Raw genomic sequence first — 26082 nt, 5'->3', positions numbered from 1 at the left:
TATGGATTTGTAAATGAACGGGCCAGACGGCACATACATGCAGATGGAAACATGCGCCCAATTTCTTTTTATCTGCACTTCTAATCACTTAAAACAGGGGGGGGGGGTCATTCATTTACGATCACATGATACATAAGAGTAGCGTACGCGGGGGGTACAGGGGTTCACCCCCCCCCCTTCTTATTTTTAAAAACCCTTTTTTTTTGCTTGTCAAATTTTTTGGGTACGAAATGACTACAAAATCGAGAGAAGATGATATAACACACATATCATATGACGTCAAAACATCTCAGCTGACTCACCGATACTAGTCCAATACTGACAACCAACAGCAAAAAATAAGAATGTCTATTCTAATCCCTTAGATTGCATCTAACAACAGGAAAAAATGAGAATGTTTATTTTAATCCCGTAGATTCCAACGATAGGACGACAGACGAAGAATCGCCACCACAGCAGACACCTGAGCAAGGTATACGCACCTGTATTTGACCCCCCTTTCTGGGGTTATATAGCACCGTAGATCACCATATTCAAAGTAGAGTAGTGCATGCCTCGATATATAAAGTGTCCACTTTGAGTGGGGCTTTTTCCCCCACTTTAATTTTAATTTTTGTCTTTAAGGCTAGATAGACTAATCATTTTCCCCATGTTACGTGACTGTCAGTAGATGAGGGAAAATAATGTTTCTATCATTATTGCCATCTTCAGTCGTATCACATATACATGTATGCCCACAGTAACCAAATCTGTTCAATATGCCTCTCGTGCTACATGTATATGTTTTTTTTTCCATCATCTAAAATTTCTAATTTGATTAATTAGCCGTTAAGTGTGTGCAATCTTTCGCAGCATTCTGTTTTTTAAGCACTGATTAAAAACAAATTAGGTTGCATATTGCTAATAATTGCTAAAGCATTCTTTTAATAGCATTTGTAATGCACTTCTGCGGTGTGATTTGAAACGTCACAACATTTTTGTGTTCCATGTTCATGTTTCTGAATCATTTTTTTTTCTAAAAGTGTTCAACTTTCTTATCAGAGCAAAAGCTTTATTTGAAACCAAATCTTGCTAGGTTGTGATTCTGTATCTGTTGAATTTGTTCTTGCTCTTATCTCTTATTTTTTTGAATATTTTCTTTTAGTCTAGAACTCATGACTTACCCTTCTCCAGTCTAAATGTTGAGCGCCAAGCAAGAAGGCAGAAGGACACATTTTTATAAGCCTTTGGTATGACTCGGCCGGGGATCGAACCCACGACCTTCCGTTCATGAGGCGGACGCTCTACCACTGAGCCACCATGCTCAGTATACGCTTGTCTGTCATCGTGATAGTTATGATCTGTATATAAGAAGTTATACATAAGGCCCTAAATCCATGTAAGTGTTCTAATATAAAAATTAAAAATAACGACTTCTGCAATTTTTTCATGTCATTTTAGCCTCTTTATCTCTTATCATAACCGTATTATGACAACGTCAGAAGAAAGCATATGTGAAATTGATTTTACCTCATAGGCTTGTTAGACGAATAGACCTCATGGGCAACTTTGGTCAAAATGACTTTTCATTTATTACATTATGATAGGCAGATTTCAAAGCAAGATATTGCGTAAGCATGCCTTACATACCAGGATGCAGAAATTGTATAGGCCAGGTGACTAAAATAGCACATCAATGAACACTCTATGAAAGTATTTGTTGCATTTTTACGTTGAATGCATTAACAAGTTTTATAACAATGTACTTGGCCAACTTTGCGCTAGTGGACGCATTGTTGTTTTTTGTGTGGATCTTTGGCATTTTCCAAGAGTTATCTTAATTTGTTCTAGTCGGGTTTTTTTTTCTTACAGATGAATCAATAATTATTGAGTTGGAATAAAGCACGCAAAATGTATGTATTATTTGTTTATGTCAAACAATCAGGTCAACGTATTAAATCAAAATCTTGTTCGTCTTCATTAGATATGAAGTTCTCCAGTATGGCGGTGTAAGTTCCACACAATTAGTTGATTGTTGATAGTCGTCAATTTTTTTTTTTTTGAATAATATTTTATTTTCTTTCTCTTTCAAATCAATAAGTTTACAATCACAATTCATATAAATAAAGATTCTGTGCATGTATACAATAAATAAACAATCAAACAAATACATATATCAATATCAATGAGATTACAAATATTTTTAGAATGATTACAAATGAAGTTAAACTGCCAAATTTCTCTTCTATAACAATGTGAAAGCAGAGGGGAAAAAACAATATCGATCGAAAAGAAAAAAAAAAACACTTTGTAAAAGATGACTTTTTCCCTGAATAGAATAAAAATATTCTCTTTTGCACATTTTAATTGTACAAGAATAAAAAAAGGATAAAAGATAATTTTAAAGGTTAATTAGAGGAAGTTTATTATCCTAAAACGTCCATATACACTCACCTTAACCCCATACCCCCTCATCTCTCTCCCCATGCACTCACACAAGCTCACTTCCATACACGATGCATCCTGCTCTGGTATAACTATCTGTATTTGAAACAAATAAACAAAACAAAACAGAAACAAAATGAAGCAACCAATACATCCATAGTATTAAGAAAGGTATGCATTGATTTGTTCCCATTTCCTTAAGTGTACCCCAGTTTCCCCTTTTTAAACGCTATTTGATATTCCGTATCTCTATACTCTTTAACCAAATGTGTCACTTTCTGTACGGTTGGCAATATTCCCTGTTTTCTTGAACTAAAAATAATATACTTAATTAAGAATATAATACTGTTTATTAAAGTTACTCTTGTAGTATTTCCAGATACCCTCATGAAAATTGTTTTCCAACTGTCACTGCCAAGTTCATTCAGTTGAAATATTTTACTCATCTCTTCCCATAATCGCTTAACTTCAGGACAATGAAAAAATAAATGTTGGTAAGACTCAATTTGTGTTCCTTATTATCTGTCTCAAAACCAAATTTAAAAAGTTCCCTTTTCGTGTACACAACCCCTTGTAATTGTTCGTATTGAAATTATCTGTGTTTATTGCATAGCATTGCACATTTCAGTCTCAGAAATACTTCTTTCAGTTCCCCCATTCCCAGATCATATTCGGATTGCCCATCTGTAACATGAAATACATAATCAATTTGAAAATTTGCAATGAAGTGGTCATATATTCGTCTAGATTTTATATCACATAGTTTCTGAACATGCCCACATATCATCAATTGAATTTCAAAGTTGTCTGTATCCATTTCCATAAAATTACCTTGTATCCACTCTTCTGTTATTACTGAAAATATCTTTCGAATTCTGAGCAAGTTTTCAGATGAAAATTTCAGATTATACCAGTATGAAACTGGTCTTAATTGACCTCCAACTGTTATATCCGAGACCTTAACTATACCTTTTTGAAATAATTCAATATAAAAAAGGTCTTATTATTGAGGCATATACGCTTGTTATTAAAAATAATGGGATTACTTTCCCTCCAAAATCTCTACACTTATCCAATTCGTGCCATGCCTTCAGCATATCTATGCAAAATAATGGTATACCTTTCAAATTCATTTTACTTGATCATAATCACACAGAAATATGATTCGACCACCTAAAGAGCTAAAAAAATATTCTAAGGTTGCTTTCCAACCCAAACTTTTCCCTCCGTCTAACAAACCTTTAATCCACATTAATCGTTGGGTCTTAACAAAGACCTCAAAATTTGGAGCTCTCAGTCCTCCAGCAGAATAGTCTTGATATAGAACCTTGCGTTTTATTCTATCTCTTCCTCCCCAAATAAAATTTAAAGATAATTTTTCGATTTCCTTAAAAACGTCTTTTGGGACTGTCATCAGGGAAGAAACATAATTAAATTTTGAAAATGCATACATTTTCAAAAGTTTTATTTTACCATACATCGTAAGATCTCTGTGCTTCCACCAACCAATAAGTCTTTTAATTTTACTCAAGATTCAATAATCACGCAATAAAATCGCGAGCGCCCTTTTGAGAACGAATCATGAAAGTTTGCAGCAGCATACAGTTGATAAAATCGTTTTTCTTGCAATTCGAGTTCTGCAAGTAGGCAAAGTAGCAGATGTGCATGCAGAACTGAATTGAAAGGATGCAAATCCAATCTCAAACTACAAGACATTTAGGCAGATGAATATTCATTTTACTAATGTTTTTATCTGTCCCTTTTCATTATCTGAGCCGTTTTCCCTGTGCCCTTTTCTTTCTTGCGCCCCCCTGAAAGTGGCACTTGGGGCACGTGCCCGCACCCCCCTGACCCCTTAGATACACCACTGCTTGTATCACATAAACACTATGTTTATGAAGTACAATATGGGGCCCATAGCACAAAGCTTGGCAACAATCTTTTTTTATTTTTTTAAATTATTGATTGCACTGACTACAATGTACAGTTAATCGTAAGAATCAAGGATACGATCAATCGCTAACTTCTGTGTTACGAGGCCCTGACGATAACTAGTTTTGTGAATAATGACTTTATAGTAGGTCCCAATGCAAATCAGACTTGATATCTGTTTGTTCTTTTGGGGTTGTTGTTTTTCTTTACGGTGTGGAAATAAAGTTTATCTATTTTTGTATTTCACCAAAGTCTCTTATTCACGCCTGCTCTTTATCTCCCTTTCAGATCAGTTATTATCTTACCTTATGAATTCTGTGTAATCATAATCTATCTCTCTCACATTGCCTTTCTCCGTTCTTCATTTTCAGTATCCTTATCTCATTACTGTTTTAATCTGAGTGCACTGAAGAGTAGCATGAGAAAAATAGATATATTTTAAGTTCAATTTCTTTATATTTCTCTGCATAAGAAGATATAAAAATAAGTATAGGAATGAAAAAAGGCATGTAAAAGAGAAAAACAGAAAGCACTGAAAAGTTTACAAACAAAGTATTGTGAATTGTAGTTACATGAACCAGTAAATTACGGTAAAAAAATAATGACATTAGAGGAAACACAGAGAATCAATGAACACCAACATACATAGGAGTACGGGGGATGTAAATATAACATTAGGCAGTAAACCTTTAGTATTCACTAAGGATACCTTTATTTATTTATTTGTTTATTTATTACAACATATAAACACAAAAGTTCAGCAGAAAGTTGTTTTTCATCGATGGCCTGATGACAACAGAATTACGATTACAACAAATAACATCACTATCTTACATGCAAATAAGGTCAAATTCTGAGTTATTATCTTGGCAATGCTTAGTAACATGAATAGAAATTTTAGGTTATTACAATGGAAAAATACAAATTAGAATTACAAATCGTATAATGATTCGTATTATTTAATACGCTTGGTTTTAAACAAAGTTTGTTCAATACTTGACTTCATTAGAGTGATTGCTCCAAAAACAACTGCCAGTACACCTCACTGAATTGAGGAGAATTTGTGTTTTAACTTTGGAATACTGGTTTTTTTTGCCCAAGTATTGTGAAAATGAGCAGAACCATTTATTAAAAACATAGACGTTTGGATGAATATCTGAGATTTTAAGCCTTCAATATGATAACGATAATAATAATAATGATGGTAATTATAATAATGTTTTATTTAGCTACGGTAGCTACTTCACTTTGAAACTGCTCTGCCAGCGGGCCCTGCATACTACATAATTTTATTATCACCCTTCCCCAATCTAAATATGCTGAGCGCCTAGCAAGAAGGCAGAATGTCCCATCTTTGTAAATCTTTGGTATGACTCGGCCAGGGATCGAACCATGACCTCTCCCGTTCAATGAGGTGGGCGCTCAACCACTGAGCCACGTATAACATACCATGAAAAAGTTTTCAATAGCCCGTATTCTGAAGTCGGGTTTAACTTAAACTCAGGTTTAAAGTTGTGGTTTAAGTATGGGAAGCCAAAATTATCAATTTTTTATTAAGTTGTTTGTTTTTTATGTTTTCTGTGCTCTTCCCTGATTCATCGATGGTGAAGACAATAATCTTTTCATATTTCCTATACAATTATGAATGATTTGGGTGCCAAATGAGCTGAAATATGATATCTCTACTGTTAGTGATTTATGTAACATACTTAAACCACACCTTTAAACCTGAGTTTAAGTTAAACCTGACTTCAGAATACAGGCCCATGAGTTCAATAAAAATCGTCTTCAAAGCCTTCGACGTACATGTTCCACATAGTATTTTTGTATTTCCCTGCAAACACCCTAACAAAAGAAAATTTTCTTAAATTGTTTACAACAAAGTCCACCCCAGAAAAAAAGTTGACTGAAATAAAAGGAGAAAAATCCGACAAGCATAACACTGAATATTTCATCAAAATCGGATGTAAAATAAGACAGCTATGACATTTTAAAGTTTTACTTATATTGCACCAAACAGTTGTATGCACATCTCAGTGACATGCAAATGAGAAGGTCGATGATGAACCTTACTCACTATTTTTTTAATTTGAATTATACAATATTTCAATTTTTACAGACTTGACAATAAGGATCGACTTGACTGAACCATAAAATGTTAAACAATATTAATTCCACAGGTTCAGGGAGAAATAAACATTTTGTTTCACAGGACAATGAGGAGAAAGTTAGAATATTTCATATTTCATATAATAAAATACAAAAGAAATAGTGAGTGAGTGATGTCATCAGTTCCCTTATTTGCATACCGACCAGGATGTGCATATAACTGTTTTGTGAAATTAAGCGAAACTTAAAAATGTCATAACTTTCTTATTTTACATCCAATTTTGATGAAATTTTCAGTGTTTTTTTTATTTTTCTCTTTTTATTCAAATCATTTTTTTTTGTTGGGGAGGACTCGACCTGTAAGTGCCTTTCAAGGGTCGCCATAGATATAAATTAGAGACATTACGAATCAATATGACATGGTATGAAAATTATTTCGAAGAAATCAATTTCCCCAATTGATACCTGTGATATGATTTTAATAAAACTGATTTTTTAACACTAGAGTTTCAGTTAACACATTTGCTTTGTATATAACGCATAGTAAAGATATTGGCGTTTCTTTTACATGGGATTCATTCACAATTTATGGAAGACTGAGATACTGATGTTAACACCGTGGCTTTTTAAATATACAAAGGTGTAAATAGTTTACATTCATTTACTATTCAGGAAACTGCAAGGAATTGATATTGTAACACCGTGGCTTTTGAAATGTACAAATGTGTTAATATCCCTTACGTTCAATCACTTTTCGGGAAAACGCAAAGCGTTGATATTAACTCCGCAGCTTTTGATCAATTGTGTAAGGGTGTTACACTGTAAAAATGAAGTGCTAATTTAGCACTTAAGGTGCTTGTATAGTGTCTGCACTACGAGTGCTGATTTTCTAGTTCAAATTTAAACTAGAAAATCAACACTCCTAGTGCAGTCGCTATACAAGCACCGTAAGTGCTAAATTAGCACTTCATTTTTACAGTGTATTGCTCTTGACATTAATATAATTTACTATTCATGAAAGCTCAAAGAACCGATGATAACACCGTGGATTTTAAAGCGTACAAAGGTGTAATATCCTCTACATTCATTCGCCATGCATGGAAACTCAAAACACCGACGACGTTAACACCTTGACTTTAAAATCAAAACGAACCAGCAGCCTTTATAATAGCGCCATCTCCAGTTCCCAACTGCTCATATCTGGCCAGCATAATTCGACATTCTGAGCTGGGTAGTCTAGTAATACAGGCCCACTTGAATGATAAAACACAAATTCACCACTCCATTCCCGTACATTCTTTCCACACCAATTATGTTACCCCAAACAAAAAATCACTGAGTAAGATTTTAATCAATATTGGGTAAAAATGGAACATGGATGTTTGCTAAAATTTACAAAATATTTGATTTCTTTTTACACAACCAACATGCTTTTTCCCATTTGACCCAATATTGGGTAAACCTTTTTTTTCGGAGTAATGGAACAAAACTATTTTGAAAAAATATAACGAATCTACACATGTCATCTACCATAAAAACATCTCGATCAATCATCATGTTTCCTTATATCTTGATGAAATAATCAACTCAAAGTGTCACATACCAGAGAGAATATTCTCGCATGTAGAATACACAACCTTTATTTGTCATGGCTATGGCGGCTCAGCTACGGTCGGGGTACACTGTAAAAAATGAAGTGCTAATTTAGCACTTACAGTGCTTGTATATTGACTGCACTTCGAGTGCTGGTTTTCTAGTTTAAATTTGAACTAGAAAATCAGCACTGGTAGTGCATTCACTATACAAGCACTGGAAGTGCTAACATAGCACTTCATTTTTTTTTACAGTGTAATGATAAGACACCATGCATCAAAGCGCAGTGGAGTATATGCACATAATCACAGCGCTATATAAATGGACATGTCATTATTTTTACACTGTATCATTTATCACCTACAAAATATCAACATCAAACCGCCATTTAACATGATTAATATGGGTAATTCGCTAAGCACCTATAACTCTATTTCACACACAAAAAAAATCATATCTAACATTGTATTTCCAAAACATAATCAGCTGTCTGGGATTTTATTTAAAGTCGTACATTCATCTTTCTGATCTAAACATCTTATATTGTCAGGTAGATCTCAACTGTAATATATACCATAATCGAACATAATATATCAATTGTGAGAACGAGTCGAAACTCAATCGGTTACCTGAAAAGTGATCTTGTTTCAATTATAATTATGTATGAATTCTGGCAGATATTTCTTTTTGATCAAGTAAAATAAATGTTGAAACAACTACATATATTTTATGTGCATTATGTTACATTAATTTTGATATTGTATTGATGTACCGAATGAATTCAATAAAAATGAAATTTTTAATAAAAATAATTTTTCAAAATGGCGGCTTAATGTCGTCATCATCACCTGATTACGTTGAAAAGCTTATTCTGGCGTGTCTATGATAGACTTTATACATGACATGAAATAAGACAAAGTTGACATGGCCTAATTAAAAAAGAGAAAAATATCGGTTAAAAAAAGATAACAAAGAAAATCCTGACGAAATTAATAGGTGATTTATCACAGACAAACCACCTAAATATGCTTCTGTCCTTAACACCTTTTCCAACGAGGATTCCAAGGTAACTTTTGGATGTTGACAGAGATGTTGGTGTAAAGAGGATGCAGTTCTATTGTCGGTTGTTCATATCTCAAGTTTGATACACCGTCAGTGGTTCGCCTTTGACCTATGTTTCCAAGAAGGCAAAACCTGTTTAAAAGAAACATGAGAAAATCTTATTGTCGGTTTTAGGGGAGGGGGAGGTGTAAACTTTTTAATGTTTACTCTTATTTTCATTTCAAGTGTTTCTCTCGACCCCAGCCCCAATTATTGCGTATTTAACTGCGTTTAAAGATCAATAAAACAATCAAGCAATGAATTAAAATAAAACCTGGGTTTAACAAATAGAGTACACATTCTGTCGAAGGAAAGGAAAACTTTTTGCTATATCGTAAATAGAGGTTTAATTTCATTTTTTATTATATTCGTTTTCAATACTGTGTTGTTATTATTGCTATTGGTAGTTGAAGTTACGATTCTCTTAATTTCTTGGTGATTGCATTCATTGATACGCGTTATTATTTCAGTGAAAAACTTAATTATATTTAAAATATATTTATGTAACATATTAAAAAAATATTAACAATACCTTGCTTCGTTAAACGGGCTTGACTCATTTCTTTCGTGGACGATGGAATCGAAGTACCCGATCTCCCCTTTGGGCCGCGATCGTTTAAGATCCTTAGCCTTTACCCTGTTTGCGAATTCATCGTCTTCACCGCCCCACCCCCAGTAGATATTGGGCAGACCGTTGATGTCATAGAACTGTTGTTTGGTAAGCCCCGTCACTCCGCCAAAGAGATCTTCGTAATATAGCCTGTTGGAAAATAGAAACGAATGGTGAGTAATAATATGTTTACCGGAAATGTGTATATTATGCAATTTAATTAAATTAAGTTATAATTTATTCATTAATAACTGATTGATATTAATCAATTAAGCCTATACTGGTTGAGTCATAGAACTGTTGTCTGGTCAACCCCGTCACACCACCAACACGATTCTTGTATAATAAACTGTAGGAAATAGAATCGAGTGCAAGGTTTTCCTTTATCGTGAATGTATTTTTAAAATTCAATTATTAATACGTTAGAATTATTAATCAATAACTGATTAATATTAACCGGTTGCAAATAAGGCCTATTTGGTTGGTTCTCCATTCATCTTTATTTATTCTTTCATTAAATTTTATTTACTTTTTATCCATTAAAGGACAAGGCCACCCTACCAAAAAGTTTATTTGAATAAAACGAGAAAAATCCAACGAGCATAATACTGAAAATTTAATCAAAATCGAAAGTAAAATAAGAAAGTATTGACATTTTCAAGTTGTGTGCTGAACTATAAGTGACATGTAAGTGAGACAGTCGATGATGTCCCTCACTCACTATTTGTTTATTTTTATTGTTTGGATTATACAATATTTCATTTTCTACAGATCGGACAACAAGGGCCAGCTTTACTGAAACATATAGTATTAAAATAACCCTATTTCCACATATTTAGGGAGGAATTAATCATGGTTTCACTTGACAATGAGAAGAAAATTAGGCTATTTCATTTTTCATATAATAAAATACAAAAGAAAATGGATGACGTCATCAGTCTCATTGCATACCTACCAGGATTTGCATATAACTGTTTTGTGAAATTAAGGGAAACTTTAAAATGCCATAACTTTCTTATTTTACTTCCGATTTTGATAAAATTGTCAGTAAAATGCCCGTTGGGTTTTTCTCTTTTTATCTAAACAATTATGATGGGGTTGACTTGCCCTTTAATGATTGTTTTAATTTTTTAATTAATTATTCAGCATTCATATATTTATTAGAAACGGTTAAACATATAGACAAGTCGACAACAATAGTGACTGTTGGTGTCTGGGTTTATGAGGGAGAGCGGGCCAACGAGGAGGGTGTATGTATGTATATGTGTGTAAGAGGGAGAGTGGGCCAACGAGGAGTGGGTGTGTATGTTTGTGTGTCCAGGGAGATTGGACCAACGAGGGGTGTGAGGGTGTGTGTGTGTGTGTGTGTGAGGGGAAGTGGGCCAACGAGGAGTGAGTGTGTATGCTTGTGTGTATGAGGGACATTGGACCAACGAGGAATGAGTGTGGGTGTCTGTGTGTGGGAGGGGGAGGGGGCCAACGAGGAGTGATTGTGAGCGTATGTGTGTATGAGGGAGAGTGAGCCAACGAGGAGTGTGTGTGTGAGTGTACGAGGGAGAGTGGGCCAACGAGGAGTGAGTGTGTATGTTTGTGTGTATGAGGGAAATTGGACCAACGAGGAGTGAGTGTTTATGACCGTTTGTATGAAGAAGAATTGGCCAATGAGGAGTGAGTGTGGGTGTCTGTGTGTATGAGGTAAATTGGGCCAACGAGGAGTGTGTGTGTGAGTGTATGAGGGAGAGTGGGCCAACGAGGAGTGTGTGTGTGAGTGTATGAGGGAGAGTGGACCAACGAGGAGTGAGTGTGAGTGTCTGTGTGTATAAAAGGCGACCGCACACCTTACGACTGGTCTGCGACCCGATTTTGGAACAAATCGCATTTTGCTCATTTTTTAAAGATGTGAATGGAACATATCATTTTATTTGAGGTTAAAATTAATTGAAATAATAATATTATAACCATTTTGAAAGATTGCAAGCCCTTATTTTGGAGTAAAGTCCAAATTAGTTTCAAATCGTAGCCAATCGTACGACTGCTATGACGTCATTACGACTATATATCAAATTCGCTTTTATTCTAAGAAGGATGATAGCATAGTCACAAATTTGATCATAGGTATTCGTACGATGATTTAGAATATTACACAGTAAGATATTCCAAGTCTTAATATTAGCATCAAATACTACAACATTTTATTTTGAAATCGGTTCGCAGACCAGTCGTAAGGTGTGCGGTCGCCTTAAGAGGGGGAGTGGGCCAACGAGGAGTGTGTGTGTGTCTGTGTGTATCAGGAAGAGTGGGCCAACGATGTGTGTGTGTGTGAGTGTATGAGGGAGATTGGACCAACGAGGAGTGAGTGTGGGTGTCTGTGTGTATGAAGAAGAGTTGGCCAACGAGGAGTGAGTGTGGGTTTCTGTGTATATGAGGGGAAAGTGGGCCAACGGGGAAATTGATGACCCCACACTTCGAGACTATAGTGTTAAGAGATCCACTTACTTCCATTCCCATATTGCTTCACCAGATATAAAATGTCTGGGCATGTTATCACAGCCGAAATAATTTTTAACGTTGATGGCAAGTTGATCGATGTCGTGGAAGACCACGCAGTCGTAGTTCGTAAAATTTAGGGCCTCGACGAAGCCGACGTTCATTAACATCGCTCGATTAAAACGTTCGTCATTTCTCTGTATTGAAAAGAAAATATACTAAAAAGCCTACGTTGCCTTAAAGATGTTTTTTTATTATTAGGCATTAATCTGAAGAGATAGATTTTCCTGTCAATTGACCCCCTCCCCTATATACCGTTTTAATATAATATAACTTATTTATCCATTTATTTCAGCTTGACGGAAAAGTCTATTGGACTTTTCCATCCACCATTATACAGTGCGTCCACAAAAAAAAAAACACGAACCGATTGTCGATTGTTTATCTTATAATCACAATTACTAAAGACGAATGGCATATTACCGTAAAACTTATAATCTCCTCTTTCGCATGATATAACGTATATGATTGCTTATTAACGCATGAGAGAGTAAAAACAATGTGAAAAGAGGATGCCAAAAAGTCACCCCATCAATTTTCGAATTCTGGATCCACCATCGATTTGTACATAAAGTCAGGTGATACTGAGAAATTGTAGAAAAGAATACATTTGTGCCATCAGAACAGTATTCATTCTCAAGTTTTATTGTTATTATTTATTTTCTATATATTTTTTTTGTCCACGGGCCGCTCTAACCCACACCCCATACAAGTGAATCCACGATAGTATTTTAATGTGACATAAAAATATATGAAAACAATGATAAATTGCTCGGAATCTAAAACATAAAATCATTGTAATCAAATATAAATAAATACACTTAATTAAAAGGTGGGAAATTAAATCAAAGAATGTATATTTACCAAATAGCTTAATCAATTTTTATTGACTTTGACAGGCAAATCTGTAGGAAATTGTATGAATTGCAATTAATAATTAATAACTGAAAGTATAATACTTTACAAGTGTGCTCGCTCAACCAGTAAAGTGGCAGCAGTGCGGAGTGTATGTGGTGATCAATTGGAATACAAAAGTCATTACCTGCTCGGCTATAAAGATGGAGAATTCAAGTTTTTGTCTCTTCAGCAATGGCACAATGTGGCGGAGAAATATCGGGAGGTGGTGAAAGCGATTTCTAAACGGTACGACAATCGCAACCTGTGACCCCAAAAAAGAGAAAATGAGAATTAAACAATATTTTATATAACAAGATAATTTTTTTTAAGCGTTCCGTTTAGGTTTGCCGTTGAAAGCTAATTCGGCTAACGGTTGTTGCTAATATGGTGGCGTGATGACGTCATTGCATAAGCTCTACACTAAAGCTGTTTTTTATCACATTGAAATAAAAGATAGCACGTTGTTCAAGCCCATTACTCTACACTGCAAAAACACCAGTGTTGATTTAACACCAGCCCGGAATTTACGTATATCGGAAAACACCAGAAAAGCCCTGAAACAACACCAGTAAAGAATCAAACCGATATTTGGTTTAACACTGATTGATGTTGCTTAAAATGCCAAATTGGTGTTAGCCTAACGCCAAGCTGGTGTTACTTCAACATCTCTCTGGTGTGGATCGATATAGATACCAGGCTCGTGTTATTACACCGGCGATTTCGCAATGTTACAGCATGCTGTTTAACCTGTTTAACCAGTTGTTTAGACCTTATTGTTTAAACGAAAAAAAAAATGTTTAAAGCTCTTAAACAATTTGTTTAAAAAAAAAACAATATGTGTTTCGGTGACGGGCCTCAACAACGTTCTTAAATTCTAAGTAGCGTTTTATTTTGTAGAACGTTGGCCTCTCATGATGGGAGTAATTATGTTAGCTGCGCTTACGGTGTAAGTATTTGTAGTCACTATTTACGGTTACCTTCACAATCCTGGAGTCAGCGAAATTATTATCAACTCCCCTTTATGACATCGAAATTCTGCTCTGATAAATCAATATAGGATATTCACCTTCCAACGGGGGTTGCACGACAACGGGATCCAATGACCCCCAGGAAGAAGCCGGTAGTCGTCGATGTCGACAGCGAGGTTCAGCTCTGTAATCGTCTTGTCAATCTCATCCGCTGCTTCCCTGATCGACTTGCGCTTCAAGATGATGCTTGGGAGAGTTCTATTGGCCATATCAACCAAAGTTTGGGTCCGCGGCAAGAATTTACCGAACAAGCCTTCATTGACCTTTTGAACGGTCGATGCTTCTTTGTCGGGTGTAAGCCTCTCATCTTAATAAATATAAATCAATATAGGAAGAGATTGGGAATTCTGCATAGAACACTAAAAAAACTACCGTATTTTCTTAAAGGGGAAATAACAGTGACACCATATTTCTACTGCCAAATTGCCCAACGGTGTTAAGCTAATACCATCCCGGTGTCTATATTGCATATCAATGTAGAGGAAAACGTCGAGAAAATGTTGAAAGACCACAAGTTTGGTTTTGAGCTTACACCATATAGGCGCAAAAACAACAATGGTCAGTAGGTGTTATGATTTTATCCCGGTGTTGTCTCACTTGCCTGGCGTTTTCTAATGGAGATACCGATCTGGTGTAAAATCAAACACTGGTGGTTTCGCAGTGGACTCTGAACCTCAATGAAACCCCATCAGCGATCTACTAATCGTTATACCCCGGTCACATTTGCTCTACGGCGGCCGTACGGCGAGTAGAAAACAGCCGTTTTAACATTTTTTGTACCAGCTATACATAGGTGGTTTGAATAAAAATGAATAAATTGGCTGTTGTCGACTCGCCGTACGGCAGCCGTAGAGCAAATGTGACCAAAGTATAACTCGGCTTACTCCGAGGAGAAATAGGACGCTCTTATAACTTGAGGAATACTCGGCCAATCGGCATACCGGTTGCAACAGTAAAAAAAAAGTGTGTTTGGCACAGCTCAGATCACGACAGACATATCCGCCATTACACAGCTCAACAGATAAGTTAAAACTTATTTCTATACCATTTTTTTTATAGTGTTTCGTCGTTTTTTGTAAGTAAAATATCAAGTTTACTACATACATGTAGCTCTGGTAGATCCTCAATTTTGTTAGCCGGTAATATAGTAGCGTGCCTACTTCTGAAAAAATTGCATGATAACAGGTCATACGTCGTGGCCGCCATTTTATTTTCGTTGCCAAGGAGTAGAAATGGGACATATTTATCCTCATGTTGTCCAATTTCTCCCCAACACGTTTAAGTTCTACTTGTGCAATTCAAATTTCCTGATTTCATGAAGTCCCCTTTCACCCCGAGGTATTGTAAGGGTATCACCAAATACTACATTATAAACTTCAGCATCTATATCATCTTTATGATTATGACCTGGCTTGACAAAATATTTAAAAACATGCAGTGATTCTTTCCCCATAAAAAAATCCCATATCTCCCCGGTCTCCCCAAAACTGTCTCCTTAATCACAAGAAGTGCAACCATGAAAAAACATACATGGATATTTTCAGGATGTACGGTGGACGGTGACGGTGACGGTACGTGTCCTGGTACATGTCCTGGATACAATATTTTCTTAGGAAATCTTGGGAAATCTAGTGTTTGTTTTAAGAGTATATACCCTCGGGAAGGCTAATGGAATGACACCTCAACATTTTGAAAGACTCAAGGAGGAAGTTTTGAACTCTCAATTTGGCTAATAAACACTGTGAGTATATACGGGACATACCTACGCATATATACTACGTACTATATACTTCGTAGGCCTATAGGCCTGTACGCCGCATCAGACCGGCATTGAACCCTTCAACGCCGCTATATTCCGAATCACCGAAGCGGACCACGTTAACCCAGGTATTTGCAATACACGCTAGATAAGCAAGATGAATCCTGATGATGACGAAACTGATGATGGTCTGTTTCAGACTCCACCTGACACACAATCTGAATTACAGTCTCAAGATGGAGACAGAAATAGTCAGTATTACTGCAAAAAGTGTAAATCGCCAGGTGATACTAAAACAATGACCAGATGCAGTACCAAGAAGTGCAAAGCTTATTTCCACTTTGCTTGCACGGGGATGCCCGCTCACATGCTTACCTATATTAGGCGTGTTCATGGGGCCAAATATATTTGTGATGAATGTGAAATTGCTGATGCAGATATTATCCGCGAATTATGTGAGCAAAATGAACCTAAACGGAACAATGAAAAACATGAACAGGATGTAAACGATATCAATCAACTAAAAGGAGCCATAGAAAATATGGAAAAGGAAGTAATCAAGTGGATTAGAGATATCAAATTCCAAACACAAAATGAAGGTAGATGTACCTGTGCTGATGAAAATGAACTAAAAACAACGATGGACAAACAGCGGGATGAAATAATCTCTCTGAAAGAATGTATTAATCAACTGAAATCAGAAATCAATATTCGTGCGAACGAATATGAGCTATTGCTCAAAGAACAAAGACTAGTCGTCAAAAGCAAAGAACAAGAACTGAATATGCATAAAAAATACAATGAAAATGAGGAAAAGAAATCAAACAAGCTCCAAAGTGAGTTGGATCAAACAGTTGAGCAACTCAAGATGGCGAAGAAAGAAATCGACAAAGTAAATGAAGAAAAGATCAATATCAAACGACAAAGGCAAGCCAGTGAAAGTGATGGTGAATGGAGGGAACAAAAAAGATACACTCATACTAGAGGAAGGAAAGAAGGAAGAGATGATGGAAACTGGAATGAATATAGAGGAATGTATCATAGAGGAGAGGGGCAATGGAGAGAACATAAGAGATTCATTTATGATAGAAGAGAAGAAGGAAAATACAGAAGCCCCACCTATAAAGAAGGAGGAGGAGTAGAACAGAAAAGATACAGCCTATACAGCGAAGTTGCTGCCCCATATCGTGACGTTCAATCACGTGACCGACCGAGGAATGGTCAACCTCGAGAGATATCACCACAGAGGAATGCACGAAATGAAGGAAATGAGCGAACGACTGAGGGGATGAACGCAATACATGATGAAAGAAACAATCACGAGTGTGATATGAGTAGAGAGCAACATAACAAGTATGATGGAAGCAGAGGGCAAATGAATGACAGAACCGAAAAGAAAATGAGAAAAGTTGTTATAGTTGGAAATTCACAGATAAGTGGCATTGATCCGGATAGGTTTTCCCGAAATGTTATAAAGTAATTAAATACACAATGGATGATGTTGAGTCTTGGTTGAAATCTAGTGAGGCAAAGCAAACTCTAAGCGATGCAGAAACCGTGATAATCCATGAATTAACGAATGACGTTAAACGTTCTAGTGCACTTGATTGTGCTTGTAAAATGAACAATCTCATTGGTTTGATCAAAGTGTCCTTCAAATCAATTAAGATAGTTATATCTCTCGGCACGCCCCGAGATGATAACCAATTGTATCAGCAGCGTGTGGACATGGCCAATAGTATGTTGATGGCTGATGCATTATATGACAGAAGAGTTAAAACTGTTCATCACAGAAACCTGCTCTACCGTGGAACAATTAACACTAATCTGTATAGTGATGATCGTTATCACCTTAGCAAGAATGGAACTAGAGTATTAGCAGGAAATCTCCGATGGTCAATTGAAAGGAGCTCTTCACGAAATAAACGATAGACTTCTTGTTTAAAGTCTATCTGAGGACCGAGAAACTTGAATACACCTTATGACTGAAAGAAAAAATATTCAAATTTGTTATTGGAATGTAAATGGGATACATAAGAGATGGGACGGGGTTAAATCTTCCTCAAAATTAGAAGAAGAAGATTTTGTCAACGTTTTTAATTTGTATGATATTGTTTGTCTGGCAGAAATAAAAATAGGGCCGAAGGAAAATATGTCTTTGCAAGGATATGTCAATAAAATAATATGCAGGAAGAGACATAAAAATGCTAAAGCTGACTCGGGGGGCTTGGCCTTGTACATCAAAGAATCTGTTAAGCACCAGGTTACAATTATCAACAATACTTCAAGCGAATTTTGTTGGATAAAGATAGGTAATAGTATCCATGACTCATTTGAGGAGCAGTATATCTGTTTTGTTTACTTAAGCCCAGAAAAATCCACCTTTTCGTCAAAAGTAGATTTAATCGATGCTATCATGAAAGATATCGCAATTTATAAGAACCGAGGTAAATGTATGATAATGGGTGATCTAAATGCTCATACTAATACCTTACCAGACGGAATTGAATACGATTCAGAACGTGATGGTAGGGTATTACCAGTGCCTTTCACTCTCGACTGCTCAGAGGCCTATACAAGGGTAAATCAAGACACAAGGCCCGTGAACAAAAGAGGCAAAGATGTGATTGAACTCTGTAAATCATGTGATCTAAGAATAGTAAATGGACGTAAACTTGGAGATTTGACTGGGAAATTTACTTGTTATGAGGCGAATGCCAGAATTCCCAGTGTATTAGATTATGCACTTGTTGAAAATGGTGCTTTTGATGATATATTATACTTCTATGTTGATGACCTCAATATCTTTTCTGATCATTGTCCCATTATCTTATCTCTAATGTCATCCACACTTGAACAGCAAAGACCGTGTGAAATAGAAAAACAAGTTTTGAACCCCCATCCTAAAGCTTATATATGGGAACCGCATATAAGTGATGCAGCCTTTGCAAAAACGCTACAAACACCTGAGATATTGACCATAATAAAAGAAATAAAGGAAAAGGTATATTGTATAGATGACATTGGTATTGAAAACGCAGTTAATGATGTAACAAACTGTATCTTAACTATCGCAGATAAAGCGAAAATAAAAGTAAAAATACCTCGGGTAAAAAGCACAAAGAAAAAGAACAGAAAGAAAATGTTTAATGCGGAATGCCTTGCTCTTCGGCGTCGCGTAAAACTATTGTGCAGACAAGTGTGTAACAATCCATTTGATAGAGGCCTCAGGCAACAATATTACACCATGAAGAAAAGGTTGAAAAGAAGATTAAAAGAAATTGTACGTAATAAGAGAAATCATATAATTGACAAGCTAGACAATCTTCAAAGTGAGAACCCTAAACTTTATTGGGATCTGATTAACGACCTAGAAAAACTGCACACTGATAGAAAAAGTCCAGTAAATAACATACAACCAAAACGGTGGTTTGAGTATTTTAAAGAACTCATGAATCACAAACCCCTACTTTCAAAAGATCAAAATGAAATTAAGAATCATGTAAATAACCCAAAACTGCAGGACACGTTTTCATCTCTTGATTTTAAGATCACTCCCAATGAAGTGTTAGAGTGTATTCAAACTTTAAGGGGGAGAAAGCCCCAGGTAATGATGCTATTTTGAACGAAATGTTGAAAGCTGGAAAATTTATGTTGTCACCAGTTTTGTCAAAGGTATTTAATTTAATCCTTATCAGTGGTCATTTTCCCGATAATTGGTCAGTAAGCCTCATAAAGCCTCTTTATAAAAGTGGGTCAGTTTGCGATCCCTCAAATTATCGAGGGATATCCCTCTCAAGTTGTCTTGGAAAGGTTTTTTGCTCAGTTCTAAACCGTCGCTTGGTATCATTTCTAGAAGAATATAGTCTCAATACAGCCAATCAGATTGCCTTTAGAGCAGGTTATAGAACGTCAGACCACATGTTCGTTCTAAAAACTATTCTTGATAAATATATAAGATGTAAAATAAATGATAACTATAATAATTTATATGTATGCTTTGTAGACTTAAGAAAGGCTTTCGACAACGTTTGGAGGGATGGTCTCTGGTACAAACTACTAGAACATGGAATTGGTGGAAATTTCTTAGGAGTCATCCGTGACATGTATTCAAAATGTAATGTATCGATCAAATTAGACGAAGGTGTTACCCCATATTTTCATACTAATATTGGAGTAAAACAGGGTTGCGTAATTAGTCCAACTTTATTTAATTTATTTGTAAATGACATAACTAATATATTTGATACATCAGTAAGCGATCCAGTAACACTTTTTGATAAAGAACTAAATTGTATAATGTATGCTGATGATCTTGTTATTGTATCGAAATCCCCTAAAGGTATGCAACACTGTTTAGATAAATTCACCGCATACTGTAAATCCTGGATGTTAAACATAAATGTATCTAAAACTAAGATTATGGTGTGCTAAAAATCAGGGAGATCGAACGAAGGGGTTTCATTTGAAATTAATGGAGAAACACTATGCACTGTTAGGGAAATGAAATATCTTGGTATTGTTTTCGCAAATAATGGATCACTTAAAGTGGCCGCAAGGGATTTAGCTGATAAAGCGAGAAGAGCATTGTTCAAATTGTACAAATCTTTTGGTTCCTATACTCCTAGCACTAAAACCTTGTTGCATCTTTTCGATGCAACGATACAACCGATATTACTTTATGGATCTGAAATTTGGGGTACTAATGTTATAGACATGGAAAAAAATCTACAATTAATGGATGGGAAAACAGGGCTTTATTTTAAACACGAATCTGAAAAGGTGCACATTCAATTTTGTAAATATATTCTTGGGGTAAACCGCAAATGCAGTAATTTAGCAGCGACAGCTGAAATCGGTAGATATCCAAAAGTCATTCAAATTGCCATAAATATACTGAAATATTGGATTCGAATACGTAATATGGACGAAGATAGTTTGGTTTACAAAGCTTTTGTAGAAAATCTAAGTCTATTGAATAACGGAAACAATTGCTGGCTTAAGACAATTCAGGATATTTTTAACATACTAGATATTTGTCGGAAAAATGACACCCCCATACTTGATCCAGAAAATATACCAATTTCCCAAAAAGAATTTATTACAATATGCAAAACATCACTGGAAAGAAGATTTGACGAACAATTTGAATTGGATTTATTTAACGACAGGGACACTAGGGAAGGAAATAAACTAAGAACTTTTAGGCAATTCAAATTCAATATAAGACAAGAAAATTATTTATATTCAATACACAATGTCAATTTGAGAAAAAATATAACCAAGCTCCGACTGAGCGCCCATAATCTACCAATAGAAACAGGAAGGTACAAAAGACCGGAGAAGATACCACCTAACCTGAGATTTTGTGAAGATTGTAATTTGAATTTTGTCGGGGATGAGTTCCACATTATAATGAAATGTAACAAATATAAAGATTTGCGTAAAGATTTTTTTGAAAAGATAATTACCTTCAATATTAGGTTTACTGAAATGGAGTGCCAGGAAAAATTTATCTACATCATGAAATTGGAAACTGAAGCCTTGATTAAATAGTTTTGTTCTTTTATCCAAAACTTAATTGCTATTAGGGGTGATTTCTAAGTACTAAAAATGTCAACCGGTAAACATTTTGAAGTAATATATTCCCAATATTTTTACACAATGAATTTACATGTAATGCCATTCTTCTCATTCTTCCTCTCTTTCCCGCTCTCTCCATTTTCGAACTTCTTCCCTCTTTATATCCCTTTCCTCTCTCACTTTCTTTATGTTTTCTTTATCTTTTCTTGGATATCAGTCTCTATATTCATTGTCAAAGTATCTATCCGAATGATTCCTATGTTTATTGTGTATATTTGTATATAATTTACAAGTTGTTTCTTTTTTCTTTCTTTTTTCTTTTTGACGAAATACTATTTTGTTTTTGTTTATTTGCTTATATTCCTTGCATTGTATATTTGTCTTGTATCATTTTGTACTTCTTGTTATGAACAAAATACTGGCAATTGCCAGTGAAGTTCTAATAAATTCAATTCAATTCAATTCATGTAATGTACCAAATCCTTTTTAAATACACAGACACTTTAACATAGCCCGTCACGTGGACTTAACAACTTTCCAAAAAGATACAAAAATGATTTATGGTAACGTAATTTCTAGTCTGAAACAGCCGTGAGTTTAGACCAATTTTATGGGTTGTCCCCTGACAACTCTTTTACTTAATATACATTTTGTTCATTCATTGTGTTCATGGCATAAGAAAATAGCCCTCAGAATATATCTCTTAACTCCTGGCCCGTTCATTTGAAAGGGAGAAACATGTATGTAACTATTTGAAATGCAGGGGTCATGTACCGCGGCAGGGAATGGGGGCTTCAATTCCCACTTCTTTTGATAAATGTGTACAAAATCGTTTAAAAAAAATCCATCTGATTGTGGGGTCAGCCCCCATTTTGTTTTCATCAAGCCCCCCCCCCCCTCCCCACCACCCCCACTATCAAAACGGCAGTTTATAATCACTCGCGTCGCGTTCTGGTTCGTAATCACTCGCGTTTTGAATTTTTGGCGATTTTTTTTATTTCGGTGCGATTTTTTTTTAACGGTGTCTTCAATGGGACAGACATGCAGGGAAATTTGAGTTTCGTTTTAAGCCGGCAATTAAAGAATAGAAAACAAGCTTGATCCGCCCCAGACAGCTGGCAGCAGTCTGTTTCGAGGAGTTTTTTTCAAACATTTTTTTTTTTTAAATTTCTCTGTATTTGGTGAGTGGAGCCAACGGAGTTCAGCGGAACAACCAACATAATAATTAATAGACACAAAGACCGAAGCTTTTGGTCAAGATCCGCCCCTGTGGCTGTGCGCGCTCTCACGGTAAAAATTCGCGCGACGATCAAAGCCAAGGTACCGTACCGTCCCGGTGCCTTCCTGAAAACAGAAGTTGTCGGCTACGTCATTTATCCAGGCCCCTTAAACAACTCCAAGCACGAGGTAACTCAGATTGAGTCAGAAATAATGGATTGGAAAACAGAAGACATGGCTTCAGGGAGTCACAGTAGGCTGGATACATAAACATAAATAAAACATTGTGATCAACAACAAATATACACTTGTAAATACATTACAATACAAATTACAATACGGTGTAGATTTCTTGTCCTTGATAACCCCCAAATTTTTTCATATTTTTCACCCTGCAACGTCCTGCAAGATTAATGAAAATCCATTTTACCATTTTTAAATTTTGTTCAGTGCACCATCATTATATTAAAAAAACTTATATCACACACACACACAATTATTTGTATAAAGGAACAATTTTGTTGGTCCCTCGGACTTCTTTATAACCAGAGTGCACTTTACTCCCCCTCCTACTTCTCTTTCTTCTCAGTCTTCTTTTTATTCCCATTATTATGTCATCTTATTCTTCTCCCTGTTCTTCTACTTCTCAATTTCTTCCCTTTCTCCTTATTGTTCATCTCCCTTCTCACTTCTTCCTTTTCTCTTCTCAGTCTTCCCCTTATTTTATCTTCTCTTTCTCTTCTTCTACATCCTCCCCTCAATTTTCTCTTTTTAGTTTCATTTTTACCCCCTTATGTCCTCCATCTTCTTTTTTCTTCTTCTACTTCTCCTCCTCCTTCCTTCTTGCTTTTCTTTTTCAGCACTTTTTTCCTCCCTGATTTTTACGTTAGTGTAGAATAATTCACAAAGAAAGGGAGAAGCAAATAAATAGTGATATTATGAAATTGTAGCACCTCGCTATGCTTTATAAAGAATACCACAGACTTCAGGAAAATCCTCCAAAGGCAAAGCTAAATCGAGAGTAGCCTTTCCTCCTTTTTCTTCTTTATTCCTTTTCTCCTTTCTTTCTCCTTTTTTCCTTGCTTCTTTCTTTCTGTCTGTCTTTTTTTTTCTTTCTCTTTTCTCCCTCTTTCCCTTCCTTTCTCCCCCTCTCTCTTTTTTTAGGGGGAGCCCCCCCCCCGCTTCCGCCGCCTATGGCTCTAAGATTTATGATGTGGAATGTGATTATGTTAAAACAGTAGTCAAAATTTGCTTGTTATCTTAAAACAGTGGTCGAGAACGTTTTATTTAAGGCACTTACCAGCTTAAAATAAAACGAAACTCGAATTTCAATTTCATTTTATTTTTCCAGTACGTTTGTCCCATTGAAGACACCGTTAGAAAAAAAATCGCACCGAAAAAAAAAAAATCGCCAAAAATAAAAAACGCGTGTGATTACCAACCCGACGCGAGTGATTACGAACGCGAGTGAATATAATAAGCCCTATCAAAACCGTCCCGCTGTCCCTGAAACACGTGAAAGGCACTCGTCTAAACAGTACAAAGTTTTCACAAACTTGTTATACATTGATCACTCTATGAATTTGGTTCGTTTTACAAAAAATGTCATAATTTTCTTATTTTACATCCGATTTTGATGCTTCTTAGATTTTTGTGCTTGTATCCTCATCAACACTTTGTGTTTCCTTGCACAAGATCGAGCCAATTTTCAGTGTTTTGTTTGTATGATTTTTCTTTATCTTTTCAATTAATGTAATTTTTAGCCTGGTGTACACCTTGAAAGGACAAGTCCAATCCAACAAAAAGTTTATTTGAATAAAAAGATAAAATCCGACAAGCATAACAGTGAAAAATTCATCAAAATCGGATGTAAAAAATCAAAAGTTATGATATTTTAAAGTTTTGCTTAATTTCACAAAACAGTTATATGCACATCCTGGTCTGTATGCAAATGAGGAGACTGGTGACATCATCCACTCACTATTTCTTTTGTATTTTATTATATGAAATATGAGATATTCTCATTTTCTCCTCATTGTCAAGTGAAACAATGATTACTTCCTCCCTGAACATGCTGAAGATGTGGAATTAGTATTGTTTAATACTATGGTTTAGTCAAGTTGGTCCTTATTGTCAAATCTGTAGAAAATGAAATATTGTATAATTCAAACAATAAAAAAACCAAAGAAAAAGTGACTGAGGGACATCATCGACTGTCTCATTTGCATGTCACCGAGTTGTGCATATCACTGTTTTGTGAAAAATAAGGGAAACTTTAAAATGTCATAACTTTCTTATTTTACATCCGATTTTGATGAAATTTTCAGCCTTATGCTAGTTTGATTTTTCTCTATCTATTCAAATCAACATTTTTTCTGGGGTGAACTTGACATTTAAGTATGACTCTACAGTCACATTTAAATCTTTGTGACCCCCCCCCCCCCTGGTCTTGAAATCTGATTTATTAATCTATGAACAATAAATGACTTACTTGGGAGGTCATCTTCACTTGGACATGGAGTCAACACCTGTGCGTATGAAGGTTGACGGAAAGCGTTTTTTGGCTTTATTGGATTTTGAATACCTATAAGACATAAAAGATTGAATTGAATATATCACTTTGGTTTCCTAAATGCAAATACACAAAATACATACAATTAGTCAGAATTAATTCAAAGGGTTTATATATATACATATATATATATATATGTGTGTAAAGTTATACATGTACAACAGCTTTGGCAACTCTTTTATTTAAATATTGTAAAGAAATGGATGAAGAGAACAATGGTAGGCGTAGCTTAAATCGAGGTTCCCCAGAGCTATCTACCCTTTGGAAAAATTGGTGATGCCGAAAAAAATGTCTCTGCCGGGAATCGAACCCAGGCCCCCAGCTTTGAACGCCGGTGCCTTAACCACTAGACCACAGAGACTGGTTAGTGGCTAGGGTGACCCCGATCCGATTGACCGTCAGATAGACAGATTTTCGACACTATACCAATTATTATTTCCTTTGTCGGGTGAAGGTGGGTTTCGAACAATGACAAGCCGCCATGCTTCAGCTGGATCAAAGCTATTGCTTTGATACAGTACACGTATGGGAGAAAGTTTACACATGTGTAAAGTTATACATGTACAACAGCTTTGGCAACTCTTTTATTTAAATATTGTAAAGAAATGGATGAAGAGAACAATGGTAGGCGTAGCTTAAATCGAGGTTCCCCAGAGCTATCTACCCTTTGGAAAAATTGGTGATGCCGAAAAAATGTCTCTGCCGGGAA

General features: G+C 35.6%; 1 protein-coding gene and 1 pseudogene across 1 annotated transcript; one reads left to right on the top strand and one right to left on the bottom strand.

Moving 5' to 3' along the window:
• Nucleotides 1-5008: 5008 nt before the first annotated feature.
• Nucleotides 5009-25387, bottom strand: LOC129268268 (beta-1,4-galactosyltransferase 5-like). Its single transcript, XM_054905840.2, has 7 exons — nt 25293-25387; nt 18496-18571; nt 14280-14548; nt 13359-13475; nt 12266-12453; nt 9692-9919; nt 5009-9252 (listed from the first exon to the last, which is right to left on the bottom strand). The coding sequence occupies exons 1-7, from the start codon at nt 25302-25304 to the stop codon at nt 9096-9098; spliced, it is 1047 nt and encodes a 348-aa protein (XP_054761815.2). The 5' UTR covers nt 25305-25387; the 3' UTR covers nt 5009-9095.
• Nucleotides 16079-18030, top strand: LOC129278853 (golgin subfamily A member 6-like protein 24; annotated as a pseudogene).
• Nucleotides 25388-26082: the final 695 nt, after the last annotated feature.

Source organism: Lytechinus pictus, chromosome 9 (assembly GCF_037042905.1).
Source record: "Lytechinus pictus isolate F3 Inbred chromosome 9, Lp3.0, whole genome shotgun sequence".
In the NCBI taxonomy this organism is placed as follows: Eukaryota; Metazoa; Echinodermata; class Echinoidea; order Temnopleuroida; family Toxopneustidae; genus Lytechinus; species Lytechinus pictus.
Note: the sequence above shows the minus strand (reverse complement) of the source record. Positions and strands in the feature narration are given on the sequence as shown.

Bases quoted from the DNA above. Each gene is read 5' to 3' on its own strand.
- LOC129268268 (XM_054905840.2), bottom strand. The intron at 14,549-18,495 runs GTAAGGTATTAG...ATATTTATTAAG, and splicing joins ATCGTATTCAATTCCGTCTG to ATGAGAGGCTTACACCCGAC. The intron at 9,920-12,265 runs GTAAGTGGATCT...ATTTTCCAACAG, and splicing joins GAAGCAATATGGGAATGGAA to GCTATATTACGAAGATCTCT.